This window comes from Balaenoptera acutorostrata, chromosome 8 (assembly GCF_949987535.1).
Source record: "Balaenoptera acutorostrata chromosome 8, mBalAcu1.1, whole genome shotgun sequence".
Taxonomy (NCBI): domain Eukaryota; kingdom Metazoa; phylum Chordata; class Mammalia; order Artiodactyla; family Balaenopteridae; genus Balaenoptera; species Balaenoptera acutorostrata.
In genome coordinates this window covers 83,198,265-83,216,829 of record NC_080071.1, presented here as the reverse complement: position 1 = coordinate 83,216,829, position 18,565 = coordinate 83,198,265, and the positions used below count along the sequence as shown (strand labels likewise).

The 18,565-nt window shown below is 39.8% G+C and overlaps 1 protein-coding gene across 1 annotated transcript in view; it reads left to right on the top strand.

Moving 5' to 3' along the window:
• The window catches only part of COL4A4 (collagen type IV alpha 4 chain), a 140,837-nt gene that overhangs the window by 99,174 nt on the left and 23,098 nt on the right, over nt 1-18,565 (top strand). The window contains exons 31-37 of the mRNA XM_057551094.1: nt 688-795; nt 1,721-1,902; nt 2,814-2,877; nt 5,510-5,584; nt 9,335-9,442; nt 10,015-10,122; nt 17,664-17,735. Of these exons, the coding sequence (XP_057407077.1) occupies nt 688-795; nt 1,721-1,902; nt 2,814-2,877; nt 5,510-5,584; nt 9,335-9,442; nt 10,015-10,122; nt 17,664-17,735 (717 nt within the window). The remainder of the gene's footprint in view (nt 1-687; nt 796-1,720; nt 1,903-2,813; nt 2,878-5,509; nt 5,585-9,334; nt 9,443-10,014; nt 10,123-17,663; nt 17,736-18,565) is intronic.

Here is an 18,565-nt window from a genome sequence, read left to right as displayed (position 1 = left end):
GGATATTGAATATAGTTCCCTGTGCTATATGGTAGGACCCCGCTGTTTATCCATTCTATATATATCAGTTTGCATCTGCTAATCCAAAACTCCCAGTCCTTCCCTCCCCCACTCCTCCTTCCCCTTGGCAACTGCAAATCTGTTCCCTATGTTTGTGAGTCTGTTTCTATTTCATAGATACGTTCATTTGTGTTGTATTTTAGATTCCACATATAAGTGATTATCATATGGTATTTTTCTTTCTCTTTCTGACTTACCTTGCTTCGTATGATTTCTAGGTCCATCCATATTGCTGCAAAATGGCGTTATTTCATTCTTTTTAATGGCTGAGTAATATTCCATTTTATATACGTACCACAAAGAGATGTATTTTAGACCTGGAACTTTTTAAGCCTGTCTCTTTTTACTGAAGACTCTGAGACGAGTTTGGTTGAATTTAGCGAACATTCACTGAGCCCTCAGTGTACACCAGTCCCCTTTGCTGGACAAGTTGGGAAAGGAATGTAAAAGGCATGGCCCTTCCTTTAGGAAGTCAATCAACAATGCTGATACCGTGCAATCTATGAACATAAATACACTTTAGTAGGTTAAATGGGGATTTGCAAACTGGACGTGAGGAGCTGTAACAGAATAATCACGTGTGTGGTGCTTCCTTTTGTTTTGCTCTTATATGATTAATATCTAAAGGAGCAAGAGGACCCCCAGGATATGAAGGAGAAATGGATATTATTTCTAAAAAGGGGGAAACCGGGGAACCTGGACCTCCTGGAGATGGTGGATTCCCAGGAGAAGAAGGTAAATGCTTATGTTTTTTTAACCATGTCAAATAAGTCGACTTCTTTACAGGTCATTCAAACAAGCATGCATATTAGACAACTTTCCCAAGAAAACTGTAATTCGGAGATTAGGAAAGGTCATTCTTTAGATAAAAATAAAAATATACACTAAAGAACCTCATGGTACTTTTCTTTCCATGCTAGAACTTAGCTGTAGTTCATATGTGTTTATAGATTTGGATATTCCAAACTAGGATCAGTCCAGACAGATACATGAAATACTGGTACCAGGTTGAAAGTATTCCTGGGTTTGCTGGCTGATCTGAAAATGAGTAGCACAATGACTGCCCAGATCATTTCAGTGGGTGCTACTCAGCCTTCAGTGTGCATCCCTCGGGGCCCTTGTTAAAATGCAGACACTAAATCAGCAGGTCTGGGGCCGGTCTGCCTCTGACTTTCTGACAAGCTCCTCGATGCCTGTGCTGCTGGGCCTCAGAAACACCCCAGAGCAAGGATTTTGACAACCACGTTTGTGTTCTCTTTTCCCAGTTTAGACTTAATTTGCATGGGACCTGGCTTCTTTTGTTGGCCCTCTCCTTAACTAGTTGTTAGGGGACACATGTTTTAAGTTCTCTGGGTAAGTCCTTCCTCATTTGTAAAATGATCATGTTAAAATAAAGCGAGTGACGCTGCTCATTCCCCCCGGGATAGCCTTGAGTCTCTTCATGGGCAGCTCCTTTTACAGTGAGGTCACGGAAGCCAGAAACCGTTGTGATGCAGCTTAGGGCAGGAATTAGGACATCCAGTTCCTGGGAGATGGCTTCGTCTCCTGTAAGTAGGACCAAGACCCACAGCCTAACTATCGCCTGGCACGATAGTTTAACTATCCCTTAAAGTTCAAGCGATTTCCTCCAAGAGGTCTGTAACACTTCCAACCCCATCAGGTGATAAAGGCCATCCTGGGATACAAGGCAAGAAAGGAGAGCCGGGAAGCTGTGGACCACCTGGATTTCACAGAGGGGAGCCCGGGAGGAATGGGCAGCCAGGCCTTCCTGGACCCCCAGGCCCTCCAGGCTCACCTGGGCTGAGAGGGCTCATTGGCTTTCCGGGATTTCCAGGTGACCAGGTAAGCAACTGCTGTTTTGGAAGGAAAGAAATAATAAAACCTTTCTGCTCTCGGGATGCCCGTAAGGCATCTTACTTTGCCAGTGTACATCACAGTCCTTTCACTGGCTTTTAGAATGTAAGGAGTTGGTCAAGGGAAGAATGGAAACTTCTAGAAGGCCATGATGTAACTGTAATTCTGGCCAGTGCTTATGCCTGGTTCCAGTGACATAAATGATCAAGTCACTTACTCCACGTTCTACCCCAGCCTTGTTTAAACAGCTCCATAGAGACTTGCCTGAGGACTGCTGGTTTACCAGAACAAAGAGTCATCTGAAAAATGACCCAAATTCTGGTTACTAAGCCTTCCTATCCAATTGCAGACATCATAGATTTTGCTGTAAATATACTTTATCTTTACAATCATGAACAAAATACCCCTTGAGAACCCAGGTAGTACAAATGTAGTAGCCTACATCATAACTTCTGGAAAATGTATAATATACTTTGCTACCCATCTTTTGGAATAAAATAGATTTTTAAAGTTTTGGGTATAAGTTATAACAGTTTATTTCATATCAATTTGTTCATTCAAAACTTAAAGTTCAAAAACAAAAAACAAAAAACAAACAAACAAACAAACAAACAAAAAAAACTTAAAGTTCAAGTGATGTGATGCAATTACTGTTTTGCAATCAAGTATTGAGATTTGGATGCCCCCTGTTGGTATCACTAATTCTGGAAGAGTTTTGTCAACTTTTAAAACCCAGATGCATGTAGTAGTATGCTTGCAATGCATTTCCAATTTTCTTTACCACTGCAAATTATAAAACCGAGTTAGTTCTAGAAAATTATAACTGGATCATGTCAAGCATGTGTCATTTGTATTTGAAATTCAATTACAATCTTTTTTCTGTTTCATTAAACTATCAGGGTGAGCCAGGTTCTCCAGGGCCCCATGGACTTTCAGGACTTGATGGTACAAGAGGACCTAAAGGTATGGTTTGGAGATACAGCAGCCATCCATCAAGCTCGTAGTCCTGGGTATTTGTAGCATTGTGAGCAAGTACCTCTGGCATGAAAAGTAAAGTATATCAAACAAACTGCAACATTCAAAGAGTTCTTTTTAGACTCTACTAGATAGTCAAACAAGACCTAAATCATCTATATTTGTCATTCAGATCCAAGGGCATCATATAGAAAACAGCATGCCTGCAGGCATAGCACAATTTCCTCCTTGGTGGGAGTACTCTCAGCTGTCCTTCTAGTGACTGCAGCTCTATAAGTGACAGCTCAGGTGCAAGGAGACAAATCCGCATTGGTGGTCCATGTCCCCGTGCCCCACAGGAGCCAGCATCTCTTCTAAGGACTCCATAGGTACAGCTTTTGGGGACCCAGTTACAAGAGTCACGGTACACAGAGAAGGTCAAAGCCATGACTTCCCACCAAGTGCTAAGAGTTCACTTAAGAATTCCTGGGCCACACATAATTTACAATTGAGTAATTTTTACCATAAGCCAAGGGTCAGCAAATGTGTTTTTCTCAAAGGGCCAGATCATAAATATTTCAGCTGTGTGGTCTCTGCTATAACAGCTGTGCATGAAAGCACACACAGCATGAAAGCAGCCATAGACAGTATGCAAACAAAGGGGTGTAGCTGTGTTCCAATAAAACTTTCTTTGCAACAGGCTGCAGGCTGGATTTGGCCTCACAGGCCTTAGTTTAATTTGTGCCAAAGACAGTATTGCCTTGTAACACAACTTGCATTCTACCTTTATCAGGTTTCCAGAGAAATAGGAACAGGGAAGTTAACACAAGGTAAAAAATGTCCTCAGAGAAAGAGAGGTTTAGTTAACCCTTTATCCAGACAAACAAAACAAACAAATTCAGGGTATCTTAAATTGCAGCGTTTACACAAAAGCTTTAATATTTTTACTATTTTTGTGTACCATTGGGTTAATATTTTTCTTTAAATCTACTTTAAAATGATTCATCTTTTTAACCTTAGCTTTAACCTCTCTATCTGTGAATTCACAGGCTTGTGGTACAGTTATATTTTATTTTAAAACAGATTAAAATAAATAACTTTAAAATAAGAAACAGTAATTAGTGAACCACCTAAAAATCTTCTCCCTTTACTACCAGTGAAACATGCTTTACACTTTGAGAGACACTCCATAAATAACATGATAATTGCTGTAAGAAAAAAATGAACTGTGAACATGTATTTATTCAGAAAGAATAACTTAAATCTTCTCTTCAGAAATAGTTACAAATAGGGAAGTTTTCATATTTTATTTTGACATTTTATAGCTTCAGTGTTCAGAACTCAGTCCTCTTCTACTCATCTATCCATTTGTTATAGACCCTTTGCCTCTCTCAGAGAACAAACCTATTTCTTCTTGTTTCCTTCCTACTTGTATTTGGCCGTGTTTGCAAGGAAACGAAATGCAATGAAGGTACTTGGAGTAAAAGCTGTCTCGTGGAGCCCACAGATAAGATAGTTCTGCAGGACCATAGTCTGAAGTAACCTAGCCCTTGGGCAATCCATGGTTTTTTTCTCTTGAGACTTTTCTCCATGGTCTGTTTTTTACTTACCTGCCTACCAATTGGCTTTATCACTCTCTATTCATTATCCTTTCTGGATATGTTTGGATTGCACTTGATCATGCTGTATATTAGGACATCGTGAAAATGCTTTTGATTTCTGCCTCAATAGGCAAGGGCCTCAAATTCTTACTTTTTATTACAATTCCTAAAGGAAAGACTGGCTGACCTGGGATGGACCAGATTCATACCCTTCAAACAATTAACCACAATTATGAGTAGGGTCAGGTGGAAGAGAACCTACCATAGGTGTGGGTGGGACCCCTTAAAAAGGGTGTTCGTGTGTAGGTGCTTTAAAACATGCCTAATTAGCTCTCTTCTTCTCTTGTAATCCCATCAATTTCTTGCCCTTCCCTACCATACCATTTTGAGTCCTCCATTTGTAATTGGCTCCCAGCTATAATGTAAGTCCTTGTGTCTGGAAGGATGCAGCAGCAGTGTGGAACAGCTCTGTGGGACAGTAGGTGTCACTGCCTACAATGGCCTACAACTGCCTACAATGACCTACAAAGTGCCATCTCTTGTGAAGTCATCAATAAGATGACTTTTGTGATTTCGTTTTTTTACAAGGACACTGAGTTGAGCTTCCTTGGAGAGAGCTTGAAATGTGATTGCAGCAGCTGAAGCAGTGACAGTTTCTGCTTTCTGTTTCTAAAAAAACAATATAAGGATACTCAGTGCCAAGTAATTTCTTAAATAGGTACCTAAATTTGAAATTATTTTAGAAAATTTAAAAATTTAAACTTATTAAGATCTATAGTTTCTTAATACTGTTATGAACTATAAAATAGTGTGTGTGTGTGTGTGTGTGTGTGTGTGTGTGTGTGTGTTTAAATCACAGCTTGCATCTATGTTTCTATTTGTTCTTATGTAAGAAAAAAAAAAAAGCATTGTTTCAAAAATCCTCTCCTGGAACATTGAGGATAGACTGTAAAGGGAAGTATCATGAAAGTTATTAAGTCACTTGTATGAACAAAATTAAACTCTCTTAAATAATGTTATGTGCATTTTATCACTTACAGGGTACAAAGGGGAACCTGCAAGTCAGTTTGGCCTACCTGGTCCAAAGGGTGAGCCAGGGAGCCCTGGATATCCAGGTATAGCTATGTACTTTTCTTATTAAAACAAAAAAGAGTAAGTTTGGTTTGAAAAATAGTACAATTACTTTATCTTCCTAGCTGGCAATGGTTGTATCAGTATTTATTATATTCTCCCTTCACTCATTAAGATACCTATCAGAAGGATTATGTATAAGCACTGGCCTAGGAGGACACCAGGATTGTACACCAGCAACTCACCATCTTTTCTCCACCATGGCTCCCATGACCTAGGATGTTAACACACACTTCCCTAGGTGTCCAGATTTTGGCAGGGTCAAAAATGATTATTGCAAGCAATTAAAATTTGGACTGTTTTGCAAATCTATAACTAAAAATGATACATTAACAATAGCCACTCAGCTGACTACAGCTGCAGGTTGTCATTCCAGCCCTTTCTTTCCTACTCAGAAAAGCATAGGGGAGGGACTTCCCTGGGCGTCCAGTGGTTAGGACTCTGCACTTCCATTGCAGGGCGCCCGGGTTCGATCCCTGGTCAAGGAACTAAGATCCCACAAGCCTTAACGGTGTGGCCAAAACAAAAAAGAAAAGCATAGGTGAATGCCCTGAGGAGTGCAGTTGCTGAGATATGATTGAATACCTCATTTACTAAGTATCTAATTTACTAAAAACCAAACCAAAAAAACGTAAAGCCTCATCATCAACAACAAATCTCAGTCTTTCAAAACAGCACTTCATTTATCGGCAACAATAGATGTGTAATCCCTCAGAACAGATTGTGATGTTCCAGTGAGTTCTTGCTCCCCGGTAGAGGCTGTGGCTGGTTACAGTAGATGACCCACAGCTGACAAAACATACACATGCTTTTACTTAGTAATTCCACGTGTAGGAATATATCTTAAGTCAATAATCAGACAAATGTACAAAGCTCTGTGCACAGGGATATCCACTGCCTGGAAAGAATTTGTTTCTCCACAGGTGATTGGTTCAATAAGTGATGCCCAATGTCATTCAGCTGATAGTGGACAGGTTAGAAGCCAGGCTTGTATTTAGATGGGTCCACTGTAAATTAAAATATCTCATATTAATAGTTTTATGTATTACCTTAAAATTCTCTTCGGCAATGGCCATGTTTCATTCCATACAACAGAAAGAATATCTGAGCAGAACTATTATGGGAAATTTTATTTCTTTGTTTTTATTTAATTTGTTTATTTATTTACTTTAAAGAATAAATCAAATTTTTTATTATTTTTAACTTCAGAAATTTTATAGTTTGAGTTGTCTTTACACTCTATAAATATCCACGATTCAGTAAATTATGGACACTGGGAAGGAACATTTAAAATAAGGAGAATGAATTAATCTTTGTTTTTATACCATAAGATTGCTAAAATAGAAGTCTAACAGAAAAACAAGCTATTGCACTGGCAAAAAATTCCTTTCCACTCCCTTTCATACAGGTCTTTTACCTCTGGCATGGTCAAATAGATTTAGGTAATATAATATTTTAACTGAAATGTACAGCTTATGTGTACATTTGGAGGGGAAAATAACTTTGAGGTTAGCATTGTGGAGGCTCATGAAAAGTACCAGAGGGAGGTCTCAGAAAGGAAAATCACTGGTTCAAATCAACCTCCTTTACCACTGAGCATATGGTCTTGGGCAAGTTGCTCATCATCTTTGAGCTATTTCCTCACCTGTAAACTGGCCCTATGCATATTACAGGTTCTGAGGATCAAATGAGATTCCTTGAAAGCAATTTATAAACTAAAAATTGCTACACAAATGTAAAGTGTAATTCATCGTCATCATCAGTCAGCAAAACATGAAGAGATTTTTCCACACTTACTGGTATTTTTATGTAAACCTTAAAGATAGTAAGATTTTATAAGCTAAAAGGAGTCCAAAATGGAAGCCTTTGGTATTACCTAATATTGTAAGTTAAAAATCATAGAACTAAGTTATTTTATATGTAGGCTAACTTTTTCAAGAAAATTTGCCTTGGTGTAATTTCTCTGGTCTCCTGTGGTTGTCACCGTTTAAATGGTTCCCTTTCTCAAATGCCATAGCTTTTGCTTAAAATTTTAAAATTACATCATATGTTATTCACCAGCACAGAGTGTACCTAAACATGCAATTTCCATTGGCTTGAAAAAAGCTGCATTGAATTTGAACAAGCCTAACAAGAAGGTGTAGATCTGCAGCCTGTCTCAGGGGATTTTATATGATTGTATTGGGTTCAGTTCTGCCTCCCTTTTCTCTATTTCAGAGAGAAAATACAGTACAGATTAACTCACAGGTTCTGTTCTTAATATAACTGTGATTGGAGAGGCAAACCTTTAATATTTCAGTTTTTTCATTTGGAGGTGGGAAAAGGCTGCCTTACCTTTACTGCAAGAATGTTTTCAGGATGAATAAAACAATACACAGTGAAGCTCATAGATCTTAAATTTGATTGGGAACAAGTATAGACTAACATAGGCTTGTTTCTCTTGTGTGTTTTAATAAATAGTGACTATGACCCCCATGGGTTTGTAAATATAGAACCATATATTTTATTTGCAGATTCAACTGGTCATTTTCAGCACAGACTATTGGTTTATCCTACAAATATAAATGGTATTGATATTGAAGTCATACATTATAAATAAACACATGGGGAGGTCATCTTCTCTAGTAATCAAAGAAATGTAATTTAAAGTAAGGCTGAAATATCATTTCATCCTTACTAAATTAGCAAGAAAACAAATCAACAAATTAAAAAGTCCTCAGTGAGCACGTGGAATTATGGTCTTGGGGCTGTGTGTGGGTGACACGTGGGGCTGTGAGCTGGTGGGGCATTTATCCAAACCATTTGGCAACCTCTGTCAAGAACCAAATGCTGAATGGTCTGTTCTAGAAGACTAAGAACAGTTGGGCCTTTCTCTTCAGCACGTCACTGTCCTGAGAAGGGGACTGTAGTAGATTTCTTTTAACCTAATAGATGTATCCACCAGATGTAATGTGTGGTTCTGGAATGGGACCTGGTGTGGACTAACCAGCTGTGAAGGGCATTAAGGGGACGATTGAGAAAACTCAAATATGGAAGGAGGATTAGATGATATTAAGGCTCATTATTAATTTTCTTGGCTGTGATAATGTTACTTTGGCCACATAGGAAAATGTTCTTATTTTTCAGACTTACCTCCTGAAATATTTAGGGATGAAATTCCACGATGTCTGTGATTTACTTTAAAATCCTTGAGCAAATGCATTAAAAAGAACCAAAATATCAGACTGTGTTACCTAAAAATTCTACTCTTAGGAATTTTTCCTAAGGAAATAATTTAACAGGAGAAAAAAATTGATTAAAGATGTATAAAGATCATTATGCATAACAGCAAGAGTTAGAAATAACATGGATGACCAACAATAGAGAAAATTAGATTAATTAATTTAATTAGGGTTAACTCAATAAGCTATCAGCAGTTGTTTAAAAACAATAATTAGGAAAATGATATCAAACTTGGAAAATTACTTATGATACAATGCTAGCTAATTAAAAAATCAGAGTATAAAATTGTAGGCCTTATTTGCACATTTGTTATACATATGAAACACTGTTAAATTGGTGGGATTATAGGTGTTTTGTTTTCCATTTTTCCTTAATGTTATCTTTTCAACAGAAAAATTGTACATGTAAAAAAGTAAGAATGGAAAAGAAAGAGCTGAAGTTGGAGGTTTTATAGATTCACCACCTTGAAGAGCAACTACAACTACTCAGATGTTTGGTCCTTCTTTCTTTAGGACATTTGGGAGCACCTGGAGAGCAGGGCTTGCCCGGTGTTCAAGGACCTGGAGGACCGCCCGGAAGGCCAGGACCGCCTGGCTCCTCTGGACCAGCGGGGTGTCCAGGTACCTCAAAAGGAGCCTGGAGAGTTCCCGGGCACTCATCTATCCCTTGGTGTACGGGGAGAAGCTGGCTCTGCCATTTCCCCGACCTGTGACTTTGGACAAGTCACTTAAATGTACTATTCTTCACCTGTAAATTGGAGATAGACCAATATCACTGAGTTGGTCTGGGAGTAAACGAAGACAGCACCTGTCACGCACCTAGGAAGATACCAGGCACAAAGTGATGGTCTGACAGAGGAAAGCTCCTTTCCAACCTTCCCTAATGCACCTACCATTCAGGAGGCTGGTTTCCTTTTCTCCTTTAGACTTAAGCCAAACAGCACACATTCAACACAACATTTTCACTGCTCCTCCTCTTGCCAGTTCAAAATCAAGAGAGAATTTCAAATCATAATTGGCAACTTTAACCACCCAAGTGTATTTTCTCCTCTTGAGATTCAGTTAGGAGGTCTAGAAAGAAAAAGTAATAAAACAGTATCCCAGTTACCCATAGATTAAGAATATAGATGACCTTCCCATTTAACGAAACTCATATCATCTGGGTGTCTGCGAAACCTCCCTGTCGTCCTCAGGTAATCCAGGGCTGCCTGGGCTGCAGGGATATCCAGGAGAAATCGGGGATCCTGGGCCAAGAGGCCTCATGGGGGATCCAGGGGCACCAGGTCTTCCGGGAATAAAAGGTAAGTCATAAGGAGGCCCGACCCATCAGAAAGCTCCAGTGATGCTCCCACAAGTTCACAGTGCCTTTCTAGCACCCCAGTGACATGCTCTGGGGCCTGGCTCTTTCCAAGGATGCCCGTTGCCGCCTCCTGTTCTTTCTTACTCGGGCAGCACTTGCCTGGTCTCTTGACCTGCTCTACCAAAATGCCGCTGCCCCCTCATTTTTTTTTAACATCTTTATTGGAGTATAATTGCTTTACAATGTTGTGTTAGTTTCTGCTGTATAAAACAAAGTGAATCAGCTATACATATACATATATTCCCATATCCCCTCCCTCGCACCCTCCCTATCCCACCCCTCCAGGTGGTCACAAAGCACCAAGCTGATCTCCCTGTGCTATGCAGCTGCATTTTGCCTATTGTTTTCCATGATGTTCCGGCCTTTTCATTTATTCTTCTCCCAGATAGTCAAGCTCCTGTTGTGTCCTAGATTCTAGGACACAATTAATTGTGTGATACTAGGCACACAATTTTGAAGAAAATAGACATGGTTCCTGCCTTCACAGAGCTCACAGTTTAGTAGGGGAGACAGATATTAAATGTATTTTTGTCAGTTGTGAAAAGGAAAAGGAAAAGGATAAGATGCTATGGAGAAAGAGGAATTAATATTTATTATCTTTGTTTGATAGAGAAACATTTTTTTCCTGGTTAAGTTTTTTCCCTTTAAGAGTATAGTAGACTGGTAATAATATAGGTCTGGTGGGATAGAATAGAATAGAATAGAATAGAATAGAATAGAATAATTTGTTATTAACAAATATTCATGCCCCTCCATACAGCCCTGGTACTTATGCCTTTTCAGTCCATTTCTTTCATTTTAGAAATTTTTTTTTCCCATGGGTACCTTGTGTATACCTCTAGCATAACACTTACGTTGTATCATATTTGTTTGTTTAGAGGTCTTTTTTAAAAAGCAAGAATCATTTTTTAATGTTGAAGTATAGTTGATTTACAATGTTGTGTTAGTTTCAGGTGTACAGCAAAGTGATTCAGTTATACATACATATATATCTGTTTTTTTCAGATTCTTTTCCCTTATAGGTTATTTAAAAATATTGATTTTAGTTTCCTGTTCTATATAGCAGGTCCTTGTTGGTTATCTATTTTATGTGTAGTAGTGTGTATATGTTAATCCCAAACTCCTAATGTATCCCTCCACCCCTTTCCCCTTTGGTAACCATAAGTTTGTTTTCTATGTCTGTGTGTCTGTCTATTTTGAATATAAGTTCATTTGTATCTTTTTTTTTTTTTTTAGATTCCACATATAAGCAACAGCATATCATATTTGTCTTTCATTGTCTGGCTTACTTCATTTAGTATGATAATCTCTAGGTCCATCCTTGTTGCTGCAAATGGCATTATTTCATTCTTTTTTATGGCTGAGTAATATTCCACTGTGTATATGTTACCACATCTTCTTTATCCATTCATCTGTCAGTGGACATTTAGGTTGCTTCCATGTCTTGGCTATTGTAAATAGTGCTGCAATGAATGTTGGGGTGCATGTATCTTTCTCGAATTATGGTTTTCTCTGGGTATATGCCCAGGAGTGGGATTACAGGATCATATGGTAGCTCTATTTTTAGTTTTTTTTTTTTTTAATTAATTTATTTTATTTTTGGCTGTGTTGGGTCTTTGTTTCTGTACGAGGGCTTTCTCTAGTTGAGGCAAGCGGGGGCCACTCTTCATCGCGGTGCGCGGGCCTCTCACTGTCACGGCCTCTCTTGTTGCGGAGCACAGGCTCCAGACGTGCAGGCTCAGTAGCTGTGGCTCACGAGCCCAGTTGCTCCGCGGCATGTGGGATCTTCCCAGACCAGGGCTCGAACCCATGTCCCCTGCATTGGCAGGCAGATTCTCAACCAGTGCGCCACCAGGGAAGCCTTATTTTTAGTTTTAAGAACTATTTTTTGTATCCTTGGTACCAGTATATTCCTAGTAAGTCTGTTGGTTGGTTATTGTAAGTATTTATTTATTTATAGAAATAAATAAAAATTTAAATATATATATAAATTTAAAAAATTTTATAATTTTATAAATTTATTTTTATAAATAAATACAATTAATTAATTAATGGAAAAATAGAGAATGAACAACTGAACAAGTAGCTATGAGGTTGAGAGTCTGTCCTCACTTCGATCAATAGTTGAAGGGTCCAGCCTTACTTGGTAGATTTCTATAACTGAGACCCCTCTATCTCCCTCCTCCTTTTTCCTCCCACTTACCTTCTGCTTGTTGGCCCATACATACACTAAATTTGGGTAAAATAAAAAGTACTTCCTCTCAGAAGAATTGGAAATCCCTTCTTTTGGGCTTAGTCAGTCTGTTGTTTTGAAAATCCAAGTAATGTTTCTCCATACTCTCACCTCTTCACTCATCAGATAGATTTCAAATAACTCCAGTTTTCCAGCAAGTAGTAGAGTGGTGGTAAGTATTACCTGGTGCCTCTGTAGAGAGGGAAACCATTTAGTGTGAAGGGTTGGTACACTTACGAATTTCTATGCAGCCAAATAACTAGACGGGAAAAGCTCCCACCACAAGATATCTTTGTACTGTTCCTCTTCCTCTTCACTGGCATTTTTAGTAATGTGAAGTATAGTGATTGGTGATAAATTTAGGGTTCCAAACAAAATAATTTTGTATTTTTAAGAGTTTCATTGGTTATTGTGGCTGTTTCCTGTCTCTGGCAATCCCTATAGCCCTGGCGGGATATTCTTTGATGCTCTTTTGAGTGTCTGGAAGACAAAATTGATAAAGAACCAAAAGAAAATGTTTTCCATTACTTTACTTCTACTGCGTCTCCACTTCTTCCTACCCTCCTAGTTTAGTGAAATGGCAGGGATTTTCAAGTGTTCTGGTGCCATTTTATGCACTCAGTTTGACTAAAATGACAAGGTTCATGTTACTGTTGTTGATTCTTCCTTCCCTTGAATTAGTTCGCATTTATCACATAACTTCAGTATGATGTGTTATTAAAAAACTAATAGCTAATGAATTTGACCGAACAACAAAATTATCTCCAATTACATCATAATTCGGTGCTACGAAATAATAAGTTTGTTAAGAAGAGAAGGTGAGAAAATGAATATATCAACCCAAATATTCATACCAGCGCACAGATGGATGCTGCAGTGATGCTTCCTGACCATGCAGGGACACTGTTTCCCTGCAAACAGCCCAGTGAACAGCACAGTCTTTAAAAAAAACCCACGAAACAGTGAAATACATTCCTAGGAATGAAAACGTCTCCAATATAAATCCATTGTTGCAGTTTATCATGCTGATAGAAAAATGAACCACACTCGGGCAGAAATGCTTTGAACTGAGAAACTAAATATTTGAAGTATGTTCTAAATAAGTCAAAGGGACTGATTATCTTGTTTGAACAAACCAGCTGCTGAACTCAAAGTTGTTTGCTCCACTGGAACAAGCCATATGGACTCTTGAGTCTTGCTTGTGTTCAATCAGATTTAAACTTTAACTTCAACATATGTAAAAATGGCTTGATGCCTAGACTTAAATTTTCCAGTACCTATGCCTCTAAAAGGAAGATGCTCGATTTCCTAGTTAGGCATTCATATAAGAATGTAACAATGGAGGGCTTCCCTGGTGGCGCAGTGGTTAAGAATCTACCTGCCAATGCAGGGGACACGGGATCGAGCCCTGGTCCAGGAAGATCCCACATGCCGCGGAGCAACTAAGCCCGTGTGCCTCAAGTACCGAGCCTGCGCTCTAGAGCCCGCGAGCCACAACTACTGAGCCCGCGTGCCACAACTACTGAAACCTGTGCACCTAGAGCCCATGCTCCCCAACAAGAGAAGCCACCGCAATGAGAAGCCCGTGCACCACAATGAAGAGTAGCGCCCACTCACCACAGCTTTAGAAAGCCCAGGCACAGCAACAAAGACCCAACACAGCCAAAAATAAATAAATAAAATAAATAAATTTATTTAAAAAAAAAGAATGTAATAATGGAAACCTAGAATGATAAGCTTTAGCATGAGAATGTGTAAAGAATGTGGACTGGGTTATTTTGGTGGGTGGCAGGTAAACTATTTCATAAGAAAAAAGCACCTAGAAATGCCTTTTATCAGCATAGAAATGCCAGGCACCTTACAGCTGTGAAAACCACAGAAATATCCTCCCTCCTTTTCTGCTAGTGTCCTCCCTCCCCCGCCTCCACGGCACTTACCACTCTTGAGGTAATTGCCTGTTTGTTCTGTCAAGTCAGGGATTGTTTCTCTCTTGTTCCCATTGTCTGGTCAGCTCCTGTCACTGAGTGCATTTGGGGACTGAGACTTCGCCGTTAGGGGACCATGTCTTAGGCTCTTGTGTGTCCCCTTGGTAGGCACTGGTGTATTTTCTGAATTAAAAAAGAATTCAATCTTATTTCAGAATCTGTTTTGATACGTTTTCCACTTTGTTCAACCTTTACCTGTAGTCACAAAGAAAGGTCTCTCTCTCCCATTGGCTTTCAAGTTAGGGTGACCAGCTGTCCCGTTTTGCCTGGGACGGAGGGGGTGCTCAGGACACACAACTTCCAGTGCTAGAACTATAAGAAAGTTGCCGGCAGACAGGGACGAGTTGGTCACCCTAGTAAAATTATACACCTGTTAAAGGTCCCTGGGGATAGAGTAGCATTTTCAGGCTTTAGAACAAAAGAAAACCTCAGAGAGGGAATCCGGTCACGAAGAGTCAACTGGCTCACGTAGATAGAAGCTGCTATTATGATTATGGCTGGGCTGGGAGAGTAGATTCTCCGACTAGAGGGAGGGCACCCTGGCCTGTGAGTGCAGCAAGATGCGGCCTTAAATGATGGTTGTTAAGCCCGAGGACGACCAGAGAGGTGAACAGAAAATGCTCATTACCAAGGAATGTGCTTTGTGAGACTAATTGCCTCTCCTCTGCCTGGTATATATTTTATGCATGAACAACTTTTTGATTTAGAGATGGGATGGATAAAAAAGCTTTCAGTAAAAAGGAAAAATTGCCCTTAAAACCCTACCCAGATGTAGCTGCATTCAATTTAGAAAGATAACACTGGGTCAGATAAGGGTCAGCCAGTTCAACAACGGCAAGAGGCTGAGGCTGTGACAGTGCAGGACCTGGATGTGCTGATGTGACAATGGAGAGTTGGCAGGAGCTGAGACATCTCACCCCCAGCCAGGTCCCCAAGCCATCAATCTTGGTGGCTTAAGCTGGAGATCAAAACACAGTGAAATAGCAGAGTAGTCTCAAAAAATGTCTTATCATTTCAGATAGACGTCAATAAATACCCAGATTTGGCAGATGAAGAAGGTCTGTGTGTTCTTTTGGTGCAAACTTGAAACATTTGCTCATACATAGGAAAGAGAATTGGAAAATAAGCTCAGCCAGAACTGATAAAAGTGGTTAGGAAATAGGAGCTTTAGGGAAAAAAAGGGTGCATTCCCCCCCCCCTTTTTTTTTTGGTGCAAGACAATATGGCTTATTCCCACCAATCTAACGTTTAGATTTTAAAAATAGAATAACTCTGTTTCTAGTGCTGATAAAAAATAAAATGGAACCAACTAACTGTTCCATCTTTCAGTAAGAAGTCTACAGAGGACTTGCTTTAATGAAGAGATAATAATTAGCACTTGAATTCTTTATATGCAAATAGATAGTGAACTTCCCCAAATCTTACTCATCCGATAAATCTATCGATGAAAGATGTGACATGCAAATAGAGATTGGAATCCACCCTTCTTTATAGCTTTCTCTCCACCTGTTCAATCCCTCACCCTCCCTGTTCCACACTTGGTCATTCACTGATTCATTCATTGACTCACTCATTCATTCAACAAACATTTATTGAGCACCTACTGTGTGTCAGGAGATATGCTAAGTGGCGGGATAGAACAACTAATAAGACCTGATCTCACACTCAGTTAATTCATCCAAAGTAAAGCAGCCACCACAGACAGGATTGTTGTACAGAGTAGGATGGGCCTGGCAGAAGGGCATTGAGAGAGCTCTACATAGGTGTCATGGGGGTAGATAGATGAGGGGTACTTCTCTGTGTTCGTCATAAGCTGAGGGTGTGATGATCACAGATTCGAGGGCTGTGACCCTTAACTGAATGAATGGCTGGCTGTGTTCTGAGGGGCTTTTAGCCTCAGAGGAGAAAGAACAGTTTCTGGATGGAAGATCCATTAATGAAATAGGAAGGTTACGAGGCTTGGCCAGGGGCTGAGGAGACGATTCTTTCTCCCCCATCGATCAGTGGGACGTGGGTGGAGCACTTGGCAGAAGCTCAGCAGCCAGGAGATGTTCTATATCTGTTAGTTATCTGCCTCTTCCGCCCCCCCCTTCCCTTTACTTGCTTCCTACAAATCTATATATTTATATATGGCAAATATATATAATGTATTATATATATGCTATGTGTATTATCTAAATATAAATATAGATATAAATATCTATATATTTATCAATCTATAGGTGTTCGGCTTTCAGTGACAACTTATGTAAAGTCAGATTAGTAGATGGCTCCTTAAAGAACTATATTGACATCTGACAGAAGGTTCTGAAAGAAGATGCAGGCATCAGCGAGATCCTGTCTAATTACAGAGAATGGAGTTTTCATGATCATCATGAAATAAATTTACTAGTTGCCAAGGGGCATCAGAGTGGTTCTCTTTGAAAGAAGGGGTGGCAAAGGAACAACTGCAGCCACACGTGACCTGCAGGCCTGTTCTTTCTGAGTAACACAGTGTTCAAAAAAGTCAGTAGGGTGTGTATTCCCCAGTGTGCCACCGTCCCCACCTGTCCTTAACTGTCTTACTGCCTTTATCCAGATAGATTCTGAAGAAACTAGGATCTGCAGACCGTGGTGGAGCGGGAAGATCCCGGGCCTGGGAGGAAGGAAGAGGGCGTTTGCTCCCAGCCAATCCCTTTCCTTGTCTAGGATGGTTTTATTGTTGTAAAATTGGAGGTCACTTCCTGTACCAAGATTCAGTCATTCTAGACTATATCTGATTAGAAAGAGAGAGAGAGAGAGGTTCATGATATGGTCATAAGCCAACAGCACTGTGTTAAAACCAAAGCAAGTTATGTGATAGGATATATGCCCGGCTGAGGGATGGCGTGGGAGTTTGGGGTGAGCAGATGTAAGCTATCATATAGAGAATGGATAAACCACAAGGTCCTAATGTACAGCACAGGGAACTATACTCAACATCCTCTGATAAACCAGAATGGAAAAGAATATAAAAAAAGAATATATATGTATATATATATAAAAAAAGAAAAGTATGTGTTAAGCCATCTTAACAGAAAACATCCGTCAAATGAACGTATTTAGTGATGACCACTGGCATGGATTCTGCTTTGATAGTGATGTCCAGAAGGTGAGGTCTCATGGTTCCTGCCTGGAGAATCTGTGGGTCCCCGTCAGCTAACCCTCCCCTGGACTGTGCCTGCAAAGTACAGCCAGAGGATGTACTTTGTGTACTTTGTGTCACAGACCTGTGATGTGTTTCAGGTCCCTCCGGGTCACCCGGCCTGAACGGCTTGCACGGTTTAAAGGGTCAGAAAGGCAGCAGAGGCACTTCAGGTAAGAGAAAACCCTTTGCAAGAGGCTGAACAGCAGGCAGGGGACCATGAGAGTCCGCTGGTATTTCCTCCCTTCACAAAACTCGGATGCGAAACTAAGACAACGGTTTAGCTTAGATTCACGATGTTGGAACTGTTTTTAGTGCTGGTGATGACATATAAAAAAGACACTTGAGAAAACCCAATTTAAGCAGGAATCGTTGGTTAACAGTGCCTTTTGTTGATACTGCTTGTGACTGTCTATTAAAAATACTCTGAATAATCGCTTAGGTGGAGCTAGCTTCCAAAATGTTAGGAAGAACCAATAAATAGTCGGGATTTGGGGGTACTGTTTTGTTTTATGTGTAGTCATGCCAAGTACAACCACGTGGGTCTAATTAGTACTTCTAGCATCCTTCAATAGCCTGCTGCTAAAACAAATTACCTGAACAAATTGCTGTTATTTTTGATACCACAAATAGGCTAATCATCAACATCTAAGCTTGTTCCATTATTTGGATAGAATGCACATTGGTTGCATTAGTTTCTCAGGAAAAGAGCTCGTAATCAGACAACGTAGGTGGAATCAGACATGCGGATTTGGGGGACTGTTGGAAAAGGATTGGATTTCTGTGCTGCGTGGTTTGAATCTGTTGTTGAGGAGGGACAAAACCTTGATACGGTTTGGAAGGTCAAGAAGTAATTTACCTCACTTAGGATTCAGTTAGTGGCTCTTCCAAATAGTCTGGTAAAATGTGTGGCCTCTCCAAGAAACCAGTGAAGTTCTGCCTTTTCATCGTGAAACTGCACATTCCTTCTATTTATTTGCCGGTTTCCACCTTAAATTTCAAA